The sequence below is a fragment of the Nothoprocta perdicaria genome, unplaced genomic scaffold (assembly GCF_003342845.1).
Source record: "Nothoprocta perdicaria isolate Ctin4 unplaced genomic scaffold, notPer1 scaffold_324, whole genome shotgun sequence".
Classification (NCBI taxonomy): Eukaryota; Metazoa; Chordata; class Aves; order Tinamiformes; family Tinamidae; genus Nothoprocta; species Nothoprocta perdicaria.
The window spans coordinates 466,345-486,369 of record NW_020455560.1 but is presented as its reverse complement, the minus strand read 5'-3'; the positions used below and the strand labels follow the sequence as shown (position 1 = coordinate 486,369).

The window sequence follows — 20,025 nt, the reverse complement described above, 5'->3', positions numbered from 1 at the left end:
TTTGTCTTTTAAGCATTAAGATCAGTCTCCCATCAGTTGTCTGATGTCTGCACCACAACACAAGGCTTAAACACGCAAGTAGAGTCTCCTGCAGGGGTCCAGATAGAAATAACTCCTATCTGGATTAAGGAGGTTTGTGCACTGGTGGTAGGAGCCTAGGTCCTAATTCCTAGACTGGGGGAATCTAGGCAACCATAGTCCACCCCATGAAGTCTGTATGAACATTTTGGAAATGACCCTTGCCCCTCAGCAGTAATGTGATGCTGAGTGCATTATAACGCTTCCCCAAGAATAGCACTGTTATCCCCAGGGATAACCTGTCATCGAGAGCCCAGAGCAGCCTTTGCGAGACGTCCACCGGGAGCGGCCACACATGGATCCCTGTGTGCTGCCATGCAGGATTAGGGATATCTGGAGACAGTCTAGGAATTAGGCCTAGCACTGAGTGGGTACCAGAGGTAGGCTTGGCAGAGCACCACGCTCATGCCTYTGCACTGCGTCTGGTGCACCAGCTAGTCTGTTCTTCAGCCCAGGCTGATCTTCATGCTGTGTGCAACAGCACGAAGCACAGCAGGAGTCCCAAAGGGGTAGGAATATATGAGGCCAGGACTTCTTTGCTCAGCCACATTGGTAATACGTCTTATGTGAGTGAGGCCGGCAGAATTTGGCCTGGGAGAACGGAAGCCTTTTCTTATGCATTGCCTCGCTCAAGGTAATGTGAAAATGTTGTTTAATATTTTAGAGATGTGCTATTTTTATATCTTATTGCAACCTTATTATTGTTTCAGGAGCCCTTGTTTGCTGCACGAGTTGTTTATGATCTTCTGTTTTATTTCATTGTCATAATTATTGTTCTCAACCTAATCTTTGGAGTCATCATTGATACATTTGCTGATCTCAGGAGTGAAAAACAGAAAAAAGAGGAAATACTGAAAACAACCTGTTTCATCTGTGGTAGGTATTACTGGGCTACGGCGACGTTTGATGGATAAAAGAATAAAATGAAATATTCCTCAACAAATGAAGCGGGAGCCTAAAGAATGGTCATGTTCTGCAAGGAAAGTGTATAAAAAAGTCAGAGTTTGGTTCCAAATTCATTCCCTCACAGCAGGAAGCGGGGATGGTTTAGGAATCAAAAGAAACCTCTGCCAAGAGGTGGCTTCCCAGTCTCCACCCGGGATCTGCGGGAGAAGAGCTGTGTCTCACGCTTGCATCATTGCTGCTAATGGAGATGGGGCAGCTGCTGACTTGATTTCGCAAAGCGTGATGCAGATGAAAGTACAGCCTGTTATTTCACAGCACAGCGGATTCCAGAAGGGTAACAACGGCAAAATCTGCCTGTTTCAGAAGGTGATGTGGAACAGGGAACAAAGAAGTTGAGTGGAAATCGTCCTCACAAAACCCAGAGATGAATCACCCTCATTTTGAGGGGCACTCACAAAGAGAGGCAGACCTTCGTTCCCTGCGGGACTTCAGCAATGCCTTCTTCTTTATAGGCTGGGTGTTGTTTTCATGGTCGTCCTGGCAGGGATGAACGCTGTGCTGAGCACAATGGCTTTAGTGTCGACGGAAGGAGCCACAAAAGATCCAGGCAGGAAAGCTGTAACATGGCAGAAAAGCAWTTGTGAGTCCCGTCCTTCCTCACTGTGGCCTTCTCCACCACAGCTTTGACTGGTCGGAGAAAAGCAAAAAAGAAAGATCAGACGACTGCAGCCCTGCAGTCTGTGCGACTACATTGCTGCAAAGTCTCTCCCTCGCCGCAGGTTTGGGCACACGAGCAATCCCAGTGCCGCTGCAGCGGGGCTGTTGGCATGCGTGCCGCTCAGCGCACACATCCATCTCTGCAGGATCAGGACCTGGGCTCCACGCTGCCTGTCAACTACTATACGTTTCAAAAGCATCRGAGCCAGAGCTTGTAAAGCACTTTATAGCCCTCAGCGTAGAAGACCCTGTAAAACCGTAACATATTTATTATATTGTTATTGTTATTAAGAGGAAATATCACAAAAGAGAATAAACACTGCGCTGAAAGAATTCTGTCAGGAATGCCTTCTGGCCTGGAATTTCTTGCTTGACAGTTACTGCATGTGGTTATAGCTTTTAAATTAAGACCCCTCAGATTTATGATCCTTTAAATTAAGTTGGGCTCCTTTGTCTAACATATTTAACAGATTTGGGTATTTTTATGTTCAAGCTTTTTTTTTTTTTTTCATATTCTGTTCATGTCTTTTTGCAGGACTGGAGAGAGACAAATTTGATAACAAGACAGTTTCATTTGAAGAGCATATAAAGTCAGAGCACAACATGTGGCATTATTTGTACTTTATAGTACTTGTCAAAGTTAAAGATCCAACTGAATACACTGGTCCTGAGAGCTATGTGGCACAAATGATTGTGGTAAGTCAATTTGGGCATGTGCTTTATGCAACTGAGAGATGCGTCTTGCAGATAGAACAGAGAATACCTTTCTTTTCCCCTCTCTCTTAACAATAGGAGGCATCGATCTGTATTTTTAAAGATCTTTTCACGTGTCTTAGGCGGTCTGCAGCAAAGCTCCAGCCTTAAACGTAATGAAAAAGATGAAGGCTCAGACCACAGTCTCTACTTTGGCTTTCGTGCTCTCATGCTCTGTGGGTTCCTCTGCCTCATTAGCCAAACCAGAGTCAGAAGAGCATGCATCACAACATCTGCTACTGCTGCTGCTTTGTCCAGTATCTCTGGGCTGCTGGCCAGAAAAATAATAACTCCTGCTGAACAGTGAACCACAGGGTCAGCGTGCAGGGCTGGCGCTTTCTCCTGCTTACTGCTCTAGGCAAACTGTGGAAAAGGCCAAGAGCTGCTGCAGGGATTTGGGGGGCTACGGAAACTGCACCATGAGGCAGTGAGAGTCTGACTGGAGTCAGGGGGGCAAATTTGATGACACTGGGGCAGGGAGATGTTCAGTTGCATCTCAGCTCCTGTGCGCTCTCTAAGAGGGTTATTTCCAGAGAGAGAGAGGGATGGGTCATCAGGGCTACCCTGCTTTGGGGTTCATTTTTGAGGTGCTGCAAAGCATYCCCTCATGAAGAGCAATGTACAGGGGATCTGCTCTTCCCGTGCGCTGTGGTGTCCTGCGGCAGCGCTTTCTCCCCCCGGCTTGCTGGCAGGTAGAGCACTGCTAAGGGCCAGGCCTGTGGTCGCGGAGCCGGCTTGTGTGCGACTCCCAGAGGAGCCGGGGCCAAGGCACGCCAGGCTTTGTGGTTTGTGCCTTCCTGGGGCCTCATTTCTTATGCCCTGTTATCCTTCATCAGGCCTTTGATTACATATTCAACCCAATCTCACCAGCAAAATGTTGGGGGCCGTTTTAGTGCTCYCTCTGGCCAAGGTGAGGATTATTCTTCCTTGATGTCAGCTGCCTAAAATGTAAGCTCATGGTTTAAATAGATCCCAGCTGCCTTCCCTGTTGATGCAGATAGCTGGGCTGTTTACCCTGCCTGGAGAAGGGTGTCTCGGACAGCTGGGCATTGCTTTCCTCACTCCACCGAGAACCTAACTGATTAGTTTAGACAAGAGGCCTAATTAGGAGTTGGCCGGCGCGCGACGYGATGTCTCCCGCTGCACAGGCTGCCGCAACATTTACCGCTCCCGTTTGGAAAGCTCCCGTTAGCGRCGTGTGTTGGGGCAGGAGTACATGTGTGGGCTCCTGGGGAAGGACGCGGGGCTCTGGTAGGGGCCGCAGCGGCACGGGGGGGCCCTGTGGCAGAGCGTGGGGGCTCGGTGCCTGCTGCAGGGCCTGCGCCCRTGGGGCCGTGACTCGTGAGCCCCGCTGCCGCGCGGCCTGTCCTGCCGCTGCACGGCCACGGGCCGGCGCTTCCACRGAATCTTGTACCCCTTCTTCCCCTAAAATGGATTTCCTTACAAGAAATCATTCATACTGTCAAACTGCCCCTTAATACATGGAAATATTTCTAGCCCATCTCAGAAATGCTCCTTAATTGACCCAATCGACAGTGTCTCTAGACTGTAGAGACATTGTGCTTGGTCTGTTCCTCCTCTACTTCCTTCCTTCCTTCCTTCCATAATATTGTATAATTTTAATTTTGAGAGTATATATTGAAGTACTCATATTTATTCCAAGTGGTTTATTAATATTCAGGTAAGTGTATTCATCCTGTGGCGTGAATGGTTGGTATTYTCTGAGGCAGTTCATTAATGTAGTGTATGCTGGCGTTAATGGTATTAACTCTTGTTTGAATATCTAGCTGTTACCAAAAAAAGCCTGTAAACAAGTGTGACCTCAAGAGCTGAAATGATTTCCTAGGTCCCCTCCTGCTCTGTGCCAGAATGCTCATAGCCTGCATGGTTAGTAGGAATCAATATTTTGGAAATACTGTTCCTTTTGGAAGCTGGACTTGTTTGTTTTTTTCCCCCATGGGGATATTGAAAGGCAAGCGTTGGTTCAGGATGGTGGGAGATGTATATATGGACCTGGAAGTAGAATGTAAAGCTTACGGGGAGTGGAAAAGAGCATAGGAATGAAGAAAAAACAAGAAAGAGAAACAAATGTTTGAGCAAACTGCAGGTGGCTGGTGTGGGATTAGCAGCTGTATCTTTGTGTAGCTTAAATTCCCGAGTGCAAAATCTAGGGAACATGTGCTGCAGAAATACCGATTCTGTGGAGTAGAAGCAATTGGAACTGCTAAAGTGAATAAAAGACTTTTCCTCTTGGAGCCAGCGAGATTGCTAGATACCACATGGCGCAAGGAGTATAAAGGCATGAAAAGGAGATCTGAAGAACGGAGTATTCTGGAGGTAGGGTGTCCAACTAGAAAGGTGCAGAGATGCAGCTTTGCTCAGTGACCAAAAGAAGAGTGAAGAGGAAAACACTCAAGAGGAGGGTTTAGATCTGTCAGCAGCAGGTGCTGATGCTTCTCGTGTGTTTATTGTGCTTCAAAAGCATGGTGGCAATTAGGAAATAATATTGCAAGTGTGTGAGATGTCCGGCATCCCTTGTGGCAGCTCCGCGTGAGATCCAGTTTTTGTCCTGACGGCACAGAGAGAACCTGATTGAGACTTTGTGACTCAAAGTGGAGGTGAACAACCTCCACTGCTGTTTTTGGAAAGGCAACAAAGTCTCTGAATAGAGACTAGATTGGGATTAGAGTCTGGTAGAAGGCAGGCGGACTCTGAATCAACCTTTGCCAGCGGAGCTGCCTCATTACCACATCCAGCTGGCTGAGTGACAACGGAGAGGCRAGAGCGGAGCGCAGCTGGGAATCCAGAATCCGGAGGGAAAAGGCTCGAGGCAGAGGGAAATGCAGCATTCAGAGTCAGAGGTGAGAAGGGCACATGAAGTTGCCTCTGCTGAATCAACACAGATCATAAGAGAGTGCTCGACATGCAGGAAAAGATGCAAGAAATGCAGTGGGTGACAGTACTCGGCAGGATCTGGGGATAAATTGATTCCAAGTAATAGATTGGAAATCGTTAGAGAGGTGGTGAAGCACAACAAAACCTCAGTCTCGTTTATAAAGTGTGCTGATGGGAAGAACATGGCAGTTTGAGGCCTTTTTGAAGGAAACAAGAATGTGATTTTATATTTAAGGTAGCTCAGAATATGGCTGAAAAGGCTCCATGAATCATGCTCCTGCTCTGAGCTCTACTACTATGGCTACTATATAGCTACTAAACTAGTGAGCTCTACTATAGTTTTTATTATAATTAGGTTTGTATTTTATGGCTGTTGCCTGTTCTCTAATGGATCAGCCCCAAATTCTGAGTTTTTACAAGCAAAATACTTTGAGAAGATTTCTACTGAAGTCCTACCCGCAACGCTCAGGCCTGTCCTTAAAAATACAGAGGTCAAAATGTTGGAGTATCCTGCAGTATCTTCACTAATAGTAAATGGAGTTTAGCTCCACTTAGAAGTATCATCCTCCCTCCCTGCCTSTGTTGCCATAATTAGGAACCCGTTGTTATTTGTACTTGCCTAGCTCTGCTCAGTATGGCAAAGCACAGCTCAGCAGTAGTTGTCAGTATTATCTAAGCCTACAATTTCTGGGCTCATCTCTTTTCTCCATTTTAGCCCAGACCACCAGGACTCCAAACTGTGATGGTCTGTGACAGGACTCTGAGCCTTCCATCTCTGTCAGCTGTGCAGCAAATGGTGAAGCACGTGGAGGTTTGGTGACAGCACTGCTGGAAAAGGGAAAGCTGTGGTTTTCTGGCTTTGCCAGAATATTGGAAAGGCTGGGTGTCAGAAAGGACAGGGATTATTTTCCCATCCACATTCTCTTCTCTAGTTTCCCAGTCCACCAGAGGGGAGGAGGCACGAAACTTTCAGGTGGTCTTTTACACTCCCCTTGCTCCAAGGCAGTGCCAGTGCAGGTGTCCAAGTTCCCTCGGGTTTCTGATCCAGGAGTAGCTGGTTTCAAGGCATCTCTGCTAACTTACCTGTGTCTAGCCTCTATAAACACCTTGGGGCAGGCTTCTTTCTTTGCCTTCTTCCTCTGGACTACAGACTGTAGACTTGTGATATTCCCATGGGATTTTCCTAGCAGCTCTGCATTTGTTTCATTTCTGAGCAGTGACAGAAGTAATCCGAAGAATCCAGCTTTCCTAAAACAAAGTACTTTTTTATTTTTTATTTATTTTTTTAAGAAGAAGGTATCATACATAAAACATGTGGCAAAACAACACGCTGCCTGTACACGTCTGGCTTTTCTGAGAGGTGCTGTACAGAGATGCTGGTAGGAATAAAGCACTTCAGATTCTCTGGTGATGCCCATTCTTCTTGCACACTGCCTCGTATATTGGTTCTTGGGTGAAATGTTAATGAATATTAAATCAGGGTAGTGGGTTTTATTGTTTGTTTGTTGTCCAGGCCCCTTTGTTGAAGCCAGACAGGTATTACAGTATGTCCCAAAAGACCGAAACTGAAAAGCTGAATACATGGCTTGTGTTTGCACTGAGAAATTGCATGAATGGGTCCCCTATTGAATTTTCATTCTGGCAGGAAAAATTCCTTATCCGACCYATTTGACCAGCAATACCATCACTAGCAAACCCCTAGAGATGCACATAACTTGTATTGCATCGATACGGCAATCATTGAGCGCTCCTTTTGTCCATTCGCCAGAGGAGACAGTTTAATGGGATAACTGGAACAGTGAAGGTTATTGTCCAGATTTTTAGGCTTCTCTTTGCAGAGATGCMATTTATACATGCAGATTTCACCTCAGCTTTGGTAGCTGCAAATAGATAAATGGAATGAAAACATGTAGCTGATTAGTTACTGATTCTTTTTGCAGCAAATCAGGGAGACACAAATTAGACAATCTCTGTTTTGTGGCTCCGTTCATTTGCAAAGATAAAAGGATATAAGGATAGCAATTATGTTAATTATTTTGCCCATTGGAAGAATGACAGGCTTCAGCAAACAAAGCCCTGAAAGTTTTGTTCTCGTGTGCGCTGTCCACCGTTCCCAGCAAGTTTCATAATGGCTTTTGCCAGCATTAGTGCTACCTGTCATAACTACATAATTACAGCACCTAATTATATTATTACTTATTTACTCTAATTACGTAATTGGATGTAATTGGTGCAATTACATAACCCCTCAATCAGCTGAAAAGGGCTCTAAAACCAACCTGTGTTCATAAGAGTAAAGGGTGGTGGGCTGAGTGGCAAGGCTGTGGCCCCAAAGCAAGGCGGCCTTTGGGAGGAAAATAATCAGGGTTCAGTCCTGCCACCACTAAGGTCAGTGGGACCTTGAGCCTCTTATGCTCTGCTGGCAACTTAAAGTGTTCCCGTGCATTGTGGTTCACAGGGAATCTTGGCAAATCTCTGATCTTGAGTCTCTCTCTTCAGGCTACTGGAGATCACACTACTTGCACTGAAACCCAAAGCAAAATTTCCAGCAACTTTGTAAAAATCAGGTAGAAGAGGCAGGTTGAGCAGCACCAGCCTTCAAGTCTGAACAGCCGTTTTCTTTATTTGTTCAGGACTTTTAAAGGCACTTGTGTGCCACGGCACTGGCCCGTCAGAGTGAAAAAAATAAACTAGAAAAAATATTAAACGTATTAGTTGTAACTAAAATTCTAGATTTTTTTAATTTTTTTTTACAAACAGTGGTTTGTCTGTAAAAAATGGTCTGCATTGGTGCTCCTGTATCATTTCTTTCTACCTCTCATCTCAGTCTCTTCTTATTAGCAACGCGGAGGCGCAAAGTCGTGTTAAATCCCAAAGCCCCTGGAGCAAAGCCCAGCGACGGAGCTGCAGGGGATGTGACCAGGTGATGAGGGGAAGGCAGCGAGGAAGCACCGCACAGCAGAGGAGTATCCTGGCAGCAGGCAGGCGGGCAGGGAGGAACAGGCCTTGCAGAACAAGCTGTTCTTTACTGCTGTCTTTCTGTTTTTTCAAAGAGTGTAATGTACTAAAAGGGCTGTTGACCTCAGGTCTTAAAATATAACTTCTTTGCAGAAGGTAAAAAAGAGTTCTGACATCCAGGATTTTTCTGTTCTGTTCCTTATCATCTTTTCAGATTTTGGAGGGGAAACTTTTCCCTGGTAGTTTGTGTCTCCAGTGTGTAGCTATTCTCACTGCATCCGAGATTTACTAAACACACGTGTAGTCTAACAGTGACCTGAAATGGAGAAGCACTAATCCAAGCTAGTGTTACTGCTGCAGAGGGGACGGGACCCTCTGCCTGTCRGGAACCCGAGCACGTTTCGGATGCGCTCTGGTGATTTGTGCCGGACGGTTTGGGAAGTTTCCTCCCCCATCTGCCCTCCCCGTTCCCTTCTGCTGCACTTCAGCAGCCCCAGGAGCAGAGGCACAGAGCAGGCCATGGGTTTGCCCGCTCCCGAGCCGCTGCAGCTCAGAGTGTCACTGATGGCCACTTAAGCCCCTCTGTGAACTGTCCTGGTCGAGGAGAGGGCGCAGCACTGAATTAGCAGCAGGGAGGAAGGGCTCGTAGGGGTGACGCCTCCAACTGCAGCAGCTCAATCTGCCATGGGTTCTGAGCCAGGGTTTAGAAACAGGCTCACTAGCGAAAAAAATATATATAAAATATATATTTCTTACAGGTTCTTCATTATCCAAAATCTGGCTCGTCACTGAGTTTCCAACTGGACAACTCGTGGGCTTCACAGGAGTTTGCAGGACCCGTGTCCCCCAGTGCTCTGCTGCAGCAGGGCACGGAGTTTAGGACTTTGGGGACGCTCATAATGTTCCCATTGTTATGACTGATTCATTTTCCTTAGAAAAGCTGGCCTTCTTCCAAGAGCTAGCAGATGTTATCAAAGCAAACTTGCAAGAGTGAGATGCATGCGCATATCATTAAGCCGCGCAACTTTTTTGCTTAATTACTTTTAAAAGACTGATCCGATGCATGTCACATTATGAGTAATTACTTACCATGGCAATTATACCAATAGCACAAAAGCCGGGTGCTAAATAAGATCTGAGGTCTCACTGACAGGCTAATTTCCGAGGAAATACAATGTCGGTTTTGTCTGCAGTAGGGTTTGCATAAAACAAGCAATTAAAGAAATATGCCTAAATAGCTGATTTACTGCTCTTTTTTTTTTTTTTTTTTTTTTTGTTGCTCTCAAAATAGACGAGCGAGTGAGCAAGCAGCACTGGGTGTCTTTGCACATGGGTGCAGCTCCCCCGGAAGGCTGGGGCTTTGCCTTAGGTGGGCCAAGGCCCAGAGGGAAAAAAAAAAGAAGTTTTTTTCTTTTTCTTTCCTCAGGAATTCTGTTTGTGTCTGTCTGTGCCTGTCTAAAATTCGCAGAGGGCATCGGAGTGGCTGAGCAGAGCTGCAGTCCTGCTTAGCCCTGGCGCGGTCCCTCTCCCCTCACGCACCCGAGTGTTATCCAGGTTTGCATTTGCAGAAGGGATTGGGGGGTTGCTGGCTTTTTCTTCTGCTTRGGCATCGAGCTGCTTTTTTTCTGTTGCTGCTTTGCCTCTTGTTTGTGCTTGTTTCTGTGGGTAGTCCGTTACTCATTTGTAGCTTCTCCAGACAATTTTGCCTCTACGTTATGATCTTACACAAGCGCCGAGCGCCTCCTTAGCCGAGTTGTAGAATAAGTGATTCCAGGAAGGTGCCAGACAAGCTGCTTTCGGGCTCATTCATGCGCTGCTCCAAACACTCAGGGTTAGCATCACRGGAGGATTTTGTCCCTGTCCACAAAGCTCCTGTCCTGCCAAGGAGCTGGGCACCTTCTTTCCTGCTTTCTTTTTTTTCCCTTCTTCCCACATATGGCAGGAGTGGGCTCTGCAGGCAGCTGTGAATCTTGTGTTTGGCCTCCCTGCCTGGCTGATGCGTCAGCTACGGGAAAATGAAGGSAGAGGTGCGCTTTATTTGGGGCCCCGTTTGGAAAGCCTCATGTTTTAGTGACTCTAAGTTGATCTGCACATTTTCCAGACAGGTGAGACTACCTTGTTGCTGCTTCAGCTGCTGGCTGAGCAGATCCCAGAGGGTCTAAACCCAACTCATCATGTGTTGGGCGGAGTGACAAACACAGAGCACTTGGGTGCTATTTGAGAGTATTGCCACAACATGCGAAAGCAATTTCTGCTCTTAGTGAGAGAGCAGCATTAAGCTTCTGGCTTCTCGAATGAGAAGGATGCTCCAGCAGCGCCTGCAGCTGAGGCAGACAACTAGATGCTGAGGAAGAGGCAGGGTAGGGGGTTGCCCAAAGACGTAAGAGGAATTAGCAAAAGAACAGGGAAATGAGTCTGAGGTCAGTGCCTTACCAGGAACACCATTTAGAAGAGCCTAAGTACAGCTTTGGCCGGACTTGAAACGTTGCCTTGAGATTCTCCAGGAACTCAAATACGGGGAAGGCTCCCAAATTTCCCCGTGGGTCTGAGTTCCCCCAGGCCAGAGCTCGGGGGATTTGCCGGAGATGCTCCAAGGTGGTTGCTCGAGGGGCCTCGGCTCCTTCCTGTGCCTGTTGTGGGCAGAGAGAGCCCCAGGCTGGCTTATCTGCTGGCATCTGCCCTAGGAGCCCTGTGTCGGGGGGGTTCTCTTTGGTTCGTGGAGTCTTCTGCTCTTTGGTGGACGAGCGTATGATAAAAAGTGAAGATGGCATCATCTTTAATAAAAGGGAAGATGTATAGCCCAAAGAAAATCAGATTAGGTGTAGAGAAAGAAATCAATCAGGCTGGCAAATTGTATCTGTGGGGACAAAGTGCAAAATGTTTGTTTCATACTGTACTTATTGAACAAATCTGTTGAGAAAATGRTTTAAAAATGCTGTGCAGAAAGAAAAAAAAACAGGAACCATTTTGTTCAATTTAAATGACATCGATGTATTTTTTACATCATGAAATCTTGCAATATTACCACCAACAACCCCTGATAAAATACTTCACACAATTGTYTCACAGAGCATTTTGAGATAAAAGTATATATTGGAGACTGCAAATTGGCTGCATCCAATTTGTGTAGAATGGAGCCCACTCCAGCCATCCTGCAAAATCCGATGGACAGGAATCACATTGCAGTTCTGTGAGTTTGGGCTAGGAGCAGCTCTAGAGAGTCTCCCAAACAAGCTGGCCACTTTAGACCAGACTTAATGAACCTTCTGTGTTTTGTACACGTGATTAAAATGTTTTGCCCCTGTTTTTCATTTTGCTGGGTGCTGCTGAAGGAGAGCTGTAACTCTGGCTTTGTGAAAACGCGTCGTCTACTTGTTCTCAAGGGAAAATGCATTTTAATTGATCAGAGTAAAAACCTGATTTAAATGCTGGGCTGAGAAAAAAAAGAAAAAGCAGGAAAAGCAGATCAGTGCAGCGGACCCTCCACAGTATTTTCCTCGCTCTGAGAGCTTGAGGGCTAAGGGAGAACACAGGGCAGGTTCAGGAAGCTCCAACAGGATTTTTTCTCTTACGGGCCATGCGTTCAGCCCCTGGGAACCTGCTTCATCTCGAGGGCCCCGCTTTGYTGGTCTTCCCAAAGCCACGGGGAAGGAAAACGCTGCGGAAAGGCACGTGGGACCTGCCTTATACCAACACAGAACCTGAGCTACCCAGGGGCTCCGCTGGTTAGGGGGACAGTGGCTTTGTGGCCCACAAAGTGTAGGAAATGTTTCAGATTGACTTTGAAAGCAAGCGTTGTCATTGAAATGGTCCCCTGATGTCGCACAAGATGCAAAATGCATTAGGGTTGAAACGGCCCTGAAGCAGAGCGCTGGGATTGGGATCCCTAATGCAGAGTGCTGGGATTGGGATCCCTAATGCAGAGYGCTGGGGGAGTACCCWGCATGGCAGCAGCCAGGGCGGCTGTGTCTGGGTGACACCCAGAACAAGGCCAGGTTGAAGCCTCTGTTAAATGCATCTCCCGCCGAGCCTTGGTACTTCCCCAAGTTTCTGTTACATCAAATGGACGAGAAAGCTGGAAAACGGACATCATGTGCAAAACGCAAGGTGGCAGGGCAAGGGAATTAAAGCTAAATGCAAGAGAAAAGATTGCAAATTTCAAGAAAGCTGAAGCTGAATCCTGTGCTATGGAACGTAGAAGTCCTGGTTTGGAGGTTAATGGTGGGGTTAGACCCCGACCCRCCAGCTCAAACGAGCACTTGCATTGACCAAAGCGAGCTGAACCTGGTGGTGTCCTCACCAGGTGATTGAGAGTCTCCGAGGAGCCGACGGCCTCTCTGCCAGCAGCAGGGATTTGACACCCAGGATGTGTTTCCCTGCAGCGCTAGCAGTGGTGTTGGCTTGGAATTCAGTACCGAGGGCTGCCCAGCTAGCATGTTTTGCACCAGAAAATCCACATGAAAAAGCAAAACGGGAGAAGAGGGGCTCCAGAGAGATAGCTCAAGGAGCTGAGTAATGTGCTGGTAGGCGCAGACAAGCAGCCTCGTTCTGCCAACTTTACCTGCAGGCAGCAGAAACATCGCGGGAGACGTGGGGCCGAGGCAAGAGCCGGCCCCACGGAGCAGCAGATTCCGGGGGCCGGGGAGGCCGCTGGGCTGCGGAGGGGAGGACGGAGCCGTGCGAGGTGCCGTCCTGCCCTCCCGAACACGGCCGGAATTGCAGCGGAGCCTCCCCGCGCTGCCGTCGGCAGGATCCTCTTTTCTTAAGGCCATGTGCGCTTAATGGCAGAATATTGAACCCAAACCCACGTGAGTAACGTTGGGAAGCCAGTGATTCATTGCTGTTTCAAATCTCGATCTGGCCACAGTAAATTTCTGCTCAGTAGTGACAGTCTGTGTCCACATGCAGGCTGTGATTTACAGTTCTGTGTTTTGTATCAACAACATCTGTTTAACAAAAGGAAAAAAAAAAGCCAAGAACATTTATTTTCTAATCTCTGTACCAGATGTTCCTTCTTTATGCACAAGATCCAGGGATTATATCAGAAATAATTTAATTTTTCTAAACGCATAATCTGAAGCATTCTTCCCAAGGCATGTTCCRTATCCAGGAACCGCATGAACACATAGGCATGTGCAAAAAGAAGCCCGCATTCTGCACAGACCTATAATTATATATCTTTTAAAGGCCCAAAAACGACGACCCAAATCCTAGGCATGGGTGGTGGCTTGCGGATTCCTGAGGATGGGCTCCTGGCGGACCCTGGTTCCCCCGGGAAGGGGCAATGCAAGAGGGAAACCTGCACTGGCACTGCCTTGRTGCAAGGGAAAAAAAAAARGRAAAAAAAAAAAAGAAAAAAACATTATTGTCGTGATGGTTTCCATTTCRCACTGGTAAACGCCAACTCCCTCGAGTGTGTTGCATTAGCAGAAATGCTCCTTCTTGGAAGAGCGGGGTCCTCTAGTCCCTCGCGGAGTTTCAGGCTGAGTAGCACAAGTGCCACACRCTCTGTCAGAGGAAAATCTTCGTGATTTGAGGTTTATCATCCTTCCCCACCGCGGGTCTGTGGGGGAAGTACCAAAAGCCAGGCTGCTGAACGTGAAACACCGTGAGGCGTTTGAAACTGCCTTGCCTGGCTGTCCCAGTGTTGCGCAGCCCGCAGTCACCCAGGATTCAGGTGGCAGAGTCTGCTGCGCCCCTCGCAAAGCACCCGGCCAAGTTAAAATGAGAGCGAGCACGTCCACGAGCTGTGGAAGTTATAGAGYGTATCAAGCTCGTATCAGCCCTGCTGGACCTATTAGTTGTCTTATTGTGTGAGGATTTATCTGTAATTGCTAAGGTTTATTTTTATTTCCCTTGAATTACCTTTGCGGATGCTTATAGATGCATAACAATCCCTGATKCCTCTCCCCATACTCTTTCCAGCATGGGCCGCTTATCAAATGCAGTCTTAGCATTAAAGTGTCAACCAGGATTTGCAGACAGCTATTTGGGGGGGGTAGTTTAGGAGGAACATTTATCAGATTGTGGATTAGCTGAATCATGCACCGAACCAAATTATTATTGTTGATGATTAAATCAAAGTGGTTATTGCCCTGTGTCATTGAAAGCACAGGAAAGCTCAAATCTTTAAACTCTCCTCTAAAGGTTGCTGCAGGAGCTACCTAAATGTAGACTTTCAGGGCCTGCTCCCGAGGCAGGCGGCAGCACGGCTATCTTAACATCTCTCTTTATTTGCACATGCCCCCTTGGTTTGCCTCGCCCTCCTCACGTTCTTTAGGTCACCTTGGGCTAACCCCGTTGCTGTTTATAGCCTGAGGCGGGTGCCAGAGGTCTGCAGAGGTTTGTACTGCACCCTGAGCAGCAGGCTCCCTCTCTAATGCAAGTAGGTGACTCATTCCAGGCAGGGGGCCCAAAATGACTCTTAAAAAAAGAGGGAAAAAAAAAAAAAAAAAAGAAGCTTGGTTTATGAGTAATAGCTCGGGCAGGACAGAGAACGCGCTGGGAAATGCCATCCCCACAACATCCCAGGTGAGCTAGAGGCAGCCTTCAACACTTAGCTGGTCAAGGTGAACCCTGGGCTGAGCCCATCAACATCGAAGTCCCAGCACAAATGCTCGGGATCGTGCAAACATGTTAACCACCTCATGCTAATTGGCAAGCAATTACCTTGAMGTAAAAATAGCTTCAGTGCAGCTGAGCAGTTACCGAGTGCCTGTCCCCCGGCGAGCGCTCACTGCACGCCGTAAAACTGCCTGCAAAGGAGCCCTCTGTGCTTGGCAGTTTGGAAGCTGCATGTCAGTATGTAGGTATACGTGTGTGTATATGTACATAAAATTTAAGGCCAGGCAGGCAGGCTAGAATGTTTCTCACTGATCTGGTTAATTTTCAGTCTTTCTGAAATGTGGCACGATAAACACGTGGCTGGACTGCGTTGCCTTACATATGTGTGTAGACAAGACCCAAGAAGCAAAACGTGGCCTGTTCCCAACCTGGTACGTGGGCCTGCCAAGCACTGGGCTTGAGCTCAGCCCTATTTGACCTGTTAGTTTCTGCCTGTCGGGCCATGCTATGGAAGTCAGCAGTTTCTTTTCTCTGGAAACCCATCAGCRTTATGACCTTCTCTTAGAGCTTCATTTGTTCCTACCCAAATATTTTGGCAAAAAATGCCCCCATCTCTGTCTGTAACAAAACCACAGCCAAGTTTCTTTCTTGGGATAGCTGGGCATCCATGAAAGAACAGGGTCTCACCTTGAGCTCCCRTGGCCCAGATGTGGCTCCGAGTGGTTCCGACCAAAGAGCTGCCACTGGCACCACAGCGTTACATGGCCACGGGCTGGGAGCTCTGTCACAGTCTTCACCTGATCCTGGTCATCCCTGCTCCCAGGAAAGGCAGCACTGTGCGGAGGAGGAGGGCGCTGGCATCCAGACTGCGTTTACCTTGTGTCCCTGTGAGCGTTGCGAGGTGGTGGAGACTGAATCCCTGGAAACCCTTCTCTGGCAAAGCGAGGGAGAGGCAGATGGAGAACAGTCCCCATCCTGGCAGCAGGGCGAGCGCGGCAGCGGCCTCTCAGGTTGCTTCTCTGTGCAGACTGGCTTGGAGATGTTGGTGCTGGGGTCCGAAAGGGCCTCCAGCCCTTCGGTTGGCTCCTGGGGCAGCGTGGCCTCTGCTCGCTTCAGGTGCCTCCAGCGAGAGGCTGCGATACGTGCAGATACCAGAGCTTTCCAGGAAACACTCGGGCACAACTGCAGCTCTGTTCACTCTTCAGAATTTGCTTTCTGGGACTATAGTGGCAGACAAATTTGCTGGCAAACATTTTGCAGAAAAAAAAAAGAAAAAAAAACAAGGCAACGATCCAGCAAAGCGTGGTGCACAAACTAAGCTTAGCATAAACGACTACACCTGTGCTTAATGTTCGGCACGTGATGAACGCTCTGCTGCATCGTAGCCAAAATAAATTTAAAAGAAAAAAATCAGAGCGTGGTCATGGAAAATGAATGCTGGTCTCGTAAGTGTAAACACATGCCGCAGAAACAGGAGCCGAGGGCTGCGCGGGTGCGACGGGGACGTCCCGTGGGGAAGCGCCACGTGCTCGCCGCGCTCGTCCCGTGCCCGCCGCGCGCGTCTCGTGCTCGCCGCGCTCGTCCCGTGCCCGCCGCGCTCGTCCCGTGCTCGCCGCGCTCGTCCCGTGCTCGCCGCGCGCGTCCCCTGCTCGCCGCGCTTGTCCCGTGCCCGCCGTGCTCATCCCGTGCTTGCCGCGCTCGTCCTATGCTCGCCGCGCGCGTCCTGTGCCCGCCGCGCACGTCCCGTGCTCGCTCGGGGAGGCCTCCTGGCGCCGGCGCTGCGCGCCCTGCCGAGGGCTCAGCACGGGCTCRGAGGTGCAGGGAAAACAAGGACCCCATGGCGTTGTGTTTGCTGGGATGGCACGAGGGACTCGGCTGACCCGGGTCGTGTTAAAACGGATCCTGTAGCTGCTGCCGTCCTTCCAGTAGCCTTCCAAGAGCCGCCTTGGTCGTTTCTAAGCCGTGTTGCTGCAGGAGGGCCTGGTGATGAGGGCAGGGCGCTGCTCAGGTGAAGGACCCGGGTTTCCCTGTAGGGAGGGTGACTCTGCTTGATGCTTCCCTGGGCTTGTAAATGCTGCCAGACTGGCCTTGMTCATGCCGGCTGCTCCAGGATTGTCCGGCGGTGGGAAATGCCGGGTCAGCTCTGGCTTTGGCTTTCTCCCAGTGGAACCAACTAAACAGTCGTGGCTACAGCAACTTTCACACTCTTGAGCCTTTAGCAAATACAGGCAGCGTGTGTGGCACAGGCCTTGGCTTCTTCTGGGTGCACTGGGAAGAGCCAGATCTTTCTTTGACTGGGAATTAGCRCTAACGGTGCGGAGCCGTTGGCAGCTCGGGAGCCTGCAGGAACCGACGTGCCCTTCGTTCTGTGTGTGTCTCCAAGCAGCCGAGCGCCCGTGTCCTGTTGCAAAACCCCAGGCTTGGGAGCCAAGCTAAGCCTGCTAAGCACATACTGCAGGGCACTTCCAGATCCAGGACCCGTGTCCCTTGCTTGGTGCCTGCAGGCAGGTCGGGTTGCCGACTGCATCGGTGCCGCTCCTCCTCTCGGCCTTGCACCCTCTGATCTTCCTCTGTTCCGCTTTGCACGCCAAAATCCGTGCCCCTGAGCAGCGGGGCCAGGTCAGCCTCACGCAGCACCCTCCTGACTCGCCTCGCCTATTTAGAGTGTTTTTCATATGGTCACGTCCAYAGCCTGAGCTCCCGAGGAGCCAGCCACTCCCTTGAGCAGCCCTCGCTCCATGGCTATGGGGCTGTGCCTGGCCCGGCCACCCTTGTAGCCCAGTGGACCCTCAGCTGCTCCCAGGGCCCGGCGTTCTCCGAGTGCCGCCCGGCCGGTGCTGCTGGCGCTGCCGCTGCCACCAGGTCAGCCCAAGCAGCTGGAGCCGCCRGGCTGGAGGGACGGGGGGACACGTGTCCCTGCCGTCGCTTGGAAGCGGAGCCCGGCGGCACCAAGGGGGTTCCTGGTGTCCCGGGGGAGCCTCCCGGGCGCTGCCGCCCKGCCCYGGCACGTGGGGCGGAGGTGAATGTGCCGGCAGGGCCCACGGCGGGCTGTGCCCCTGGCAAACACCAGAAACAAGCAGGGCTGCTAGCAAGCGCCTTCTGAATGTACTGTCTCAGAAATTCCCTCGCTGGGTATTGTCTGCCACCTGGAAATCCTCCTGAGTTTTTGTTCTCTGGGCTCAGGCTTGCCGCTTCCATCAGGCCCCGCTCCTGACGTGCCTGTTTTTCTGATACCCTTGCAGGAGAAGAATTTGGACTGGTTCCCCCGAATGCGAGCCATGTCCCTGGTGAGCAATGAAGGTGACAGTGAGCAAAATGAAATTAGGAACCTGCAGGAGAGACTGGAGTCGACCATGAGCCTGGTGAAACAGCTCTCCGGTCAGCTCGCTGAGCTCAAGGAGCAGGTGAGTGCCCCTGCGCTGGGCAGCAGCCTGAGCATGCAGGGGGTGAACGCTCCAGCTTTTCTGTGTAGTGTTTGCATGCTTTCCTCACGAGCAGTGTTGCTGCGCTGTTGCAAATACAGCTCCTGCAGCCTGTTGCTCTGCTTGGGCCACTCGTGTCGTTGTGTCCYTCCCTCGGCTCCCGCTCCTCTTGCCTGTGGTGCGTGAGCTCCTGGCTTCCCTGGAAGCCCTGCTTTTGCCTGAACCACCCTCTCCCTAATTTCCAGAGCAAAACTCCTCCTTCTTTCCTGCCAAAGACTCCTGCCCCAGCACATTTGGTGCAGCCTCAGAAACTCATCTGTGTGTTTTCTTCCATGGGAAGCACTTCATGTGACATTTGCAGAGTTACCTGATTAGCCCCCTTCCAATCTCTTCTTAAAACTCTTCTTCCCCTTGGAATGCTTGGCCGAGGCTCGGGCTGGATGCACTGAGGCTGCTGCTGTGGGCTGTACCCACACTGTCCTGCCGTTTCTTTCACCCTCCTCTGGCTGAATCTGCCTCTTCTCTCCCGGCTTCAATAGAAGCTCCCTGGGAGCACCTTTTAATGCTGTGGTTGTACAAGGGCAAGTCCGGACCCTCTGCTGGACTCTGCAATGCAATGGCAACCCAAATAATAGCCTGTAAAACCTGCCACTGGGAAAGAGTAATGTACAAATGAGAATAACATGTCCACGCTTTGCAGGAGGCACAGCTCTCCCTTCAAAGGAATCTCCTACTTCTAATTTTAAATGCTGGAGGGGAGAAAAAAAAAAAGAAGAAAAAAAGAATTCTACTCCCTGTTGTTTTGTTTATCTGTGTCTTGCTCTGCAACCGCTAAATGATAGTAAAAAAGTGGGGAAAAATGAAAGAATCTCAACTTCTCTCTCTGCCTTTCCACCTTAGATGACAGAACAAAGGAAGAATAAGCAGAGGCTGGGCTTCCTCGGCTCAAACACAGCCCATGTGAATCATCACATGCCACCACCCTGATGCCATGGGGAGAAGCGTGACTAGCCTTTCATCAGTATTCCTGCCTTACTGTAGAATAAAGAGCTGAGATTGAGAGGAGCGAACAGTGCCTATTGTTGCAAAGTTAAAAACAACCAAGCGCCAAGACGTGGAGTGGTTTAGCTCCGGGAACAATTTGTCGCTGTTTCTCCCGGGCTTGGAAGGGAGCACAACCTAGACGGAGAGAGATACAAGGGAGAGGGTTGGTAGTGGCCTGCGATGCCTTCTCCGCAAAGCCCAGCCTAAGCACCCAGAGCAGGCACAGGAGAGGAGCGTGTGAGCGCAGCGGCCCAGTGCACAATCCATAGAGGGTCTTTCCTGTCTTATTTGCCAAATAGCGACGTTAGTCTTATTTGCTTGGCATTTACTGATCTTTAATTGCCATAAATATGTCGGGGGGGGGGAAGCCAAAATGTTGCTTTGAGTTAACTTCTAGTAGGAGGGAAAGGGGAGAAACCTCAAAAGACCACACAAAAAGAAGATAAAAAAAAAGGAAGAGTTGTAAAGGGGAACATTAACATTTTTGAATTTTAGCTGTCACTGTGCAATTTCTTATTTATAACGTGGAGCACAATGGATCTACAGCTGTGGGAATGTTGTGCACATAACACTGACAACATAACTGGAAGTGATTTTTTTTTCTCCGGGATTCAGATGTTCTCGATTAACGTGGCCGTGAGATTTCACATGCTGAGGAGTTAAGCTGTATCTTAAATTCAGGTTCCAG

General features: G+C 49.3%; 1 protein-coding gene across 1 annotated transcript in view; it reads left to right on the top strand.

Moving 5' to 3' along the window:
* ITPR2 (inositol 1,4,5-trisphosphate receptor type 2) overlaps positions 1-19,463 on the top strand; it is a 240,023-nt gene extending 220,560 nt beyond the window's left edge. The window contains exons 54-57 of the mRNA XM_026043261.1: positions 789-954; positions 2,237-2,397; positions 18,114-18,275; positions 19,194-19,463. Of these exons, the coding sequence (XP_025899046.1) occupies positions 789-954; positions 2,237-2,397; positions 18,114-18,275; positions 19,194-19,280 (576 nt within the window). The 3' untranslated portion in view covers positions 19,281-19,463. The remainder of the gene's footprint in view (positions 1-788; positions 955-2,236; positions 2,398-18,113; positions 18,276-19,193) is intronic.
* The last annotated feature ends 562 nt before the right edge of the window (positions 19,464-20,025 follow it).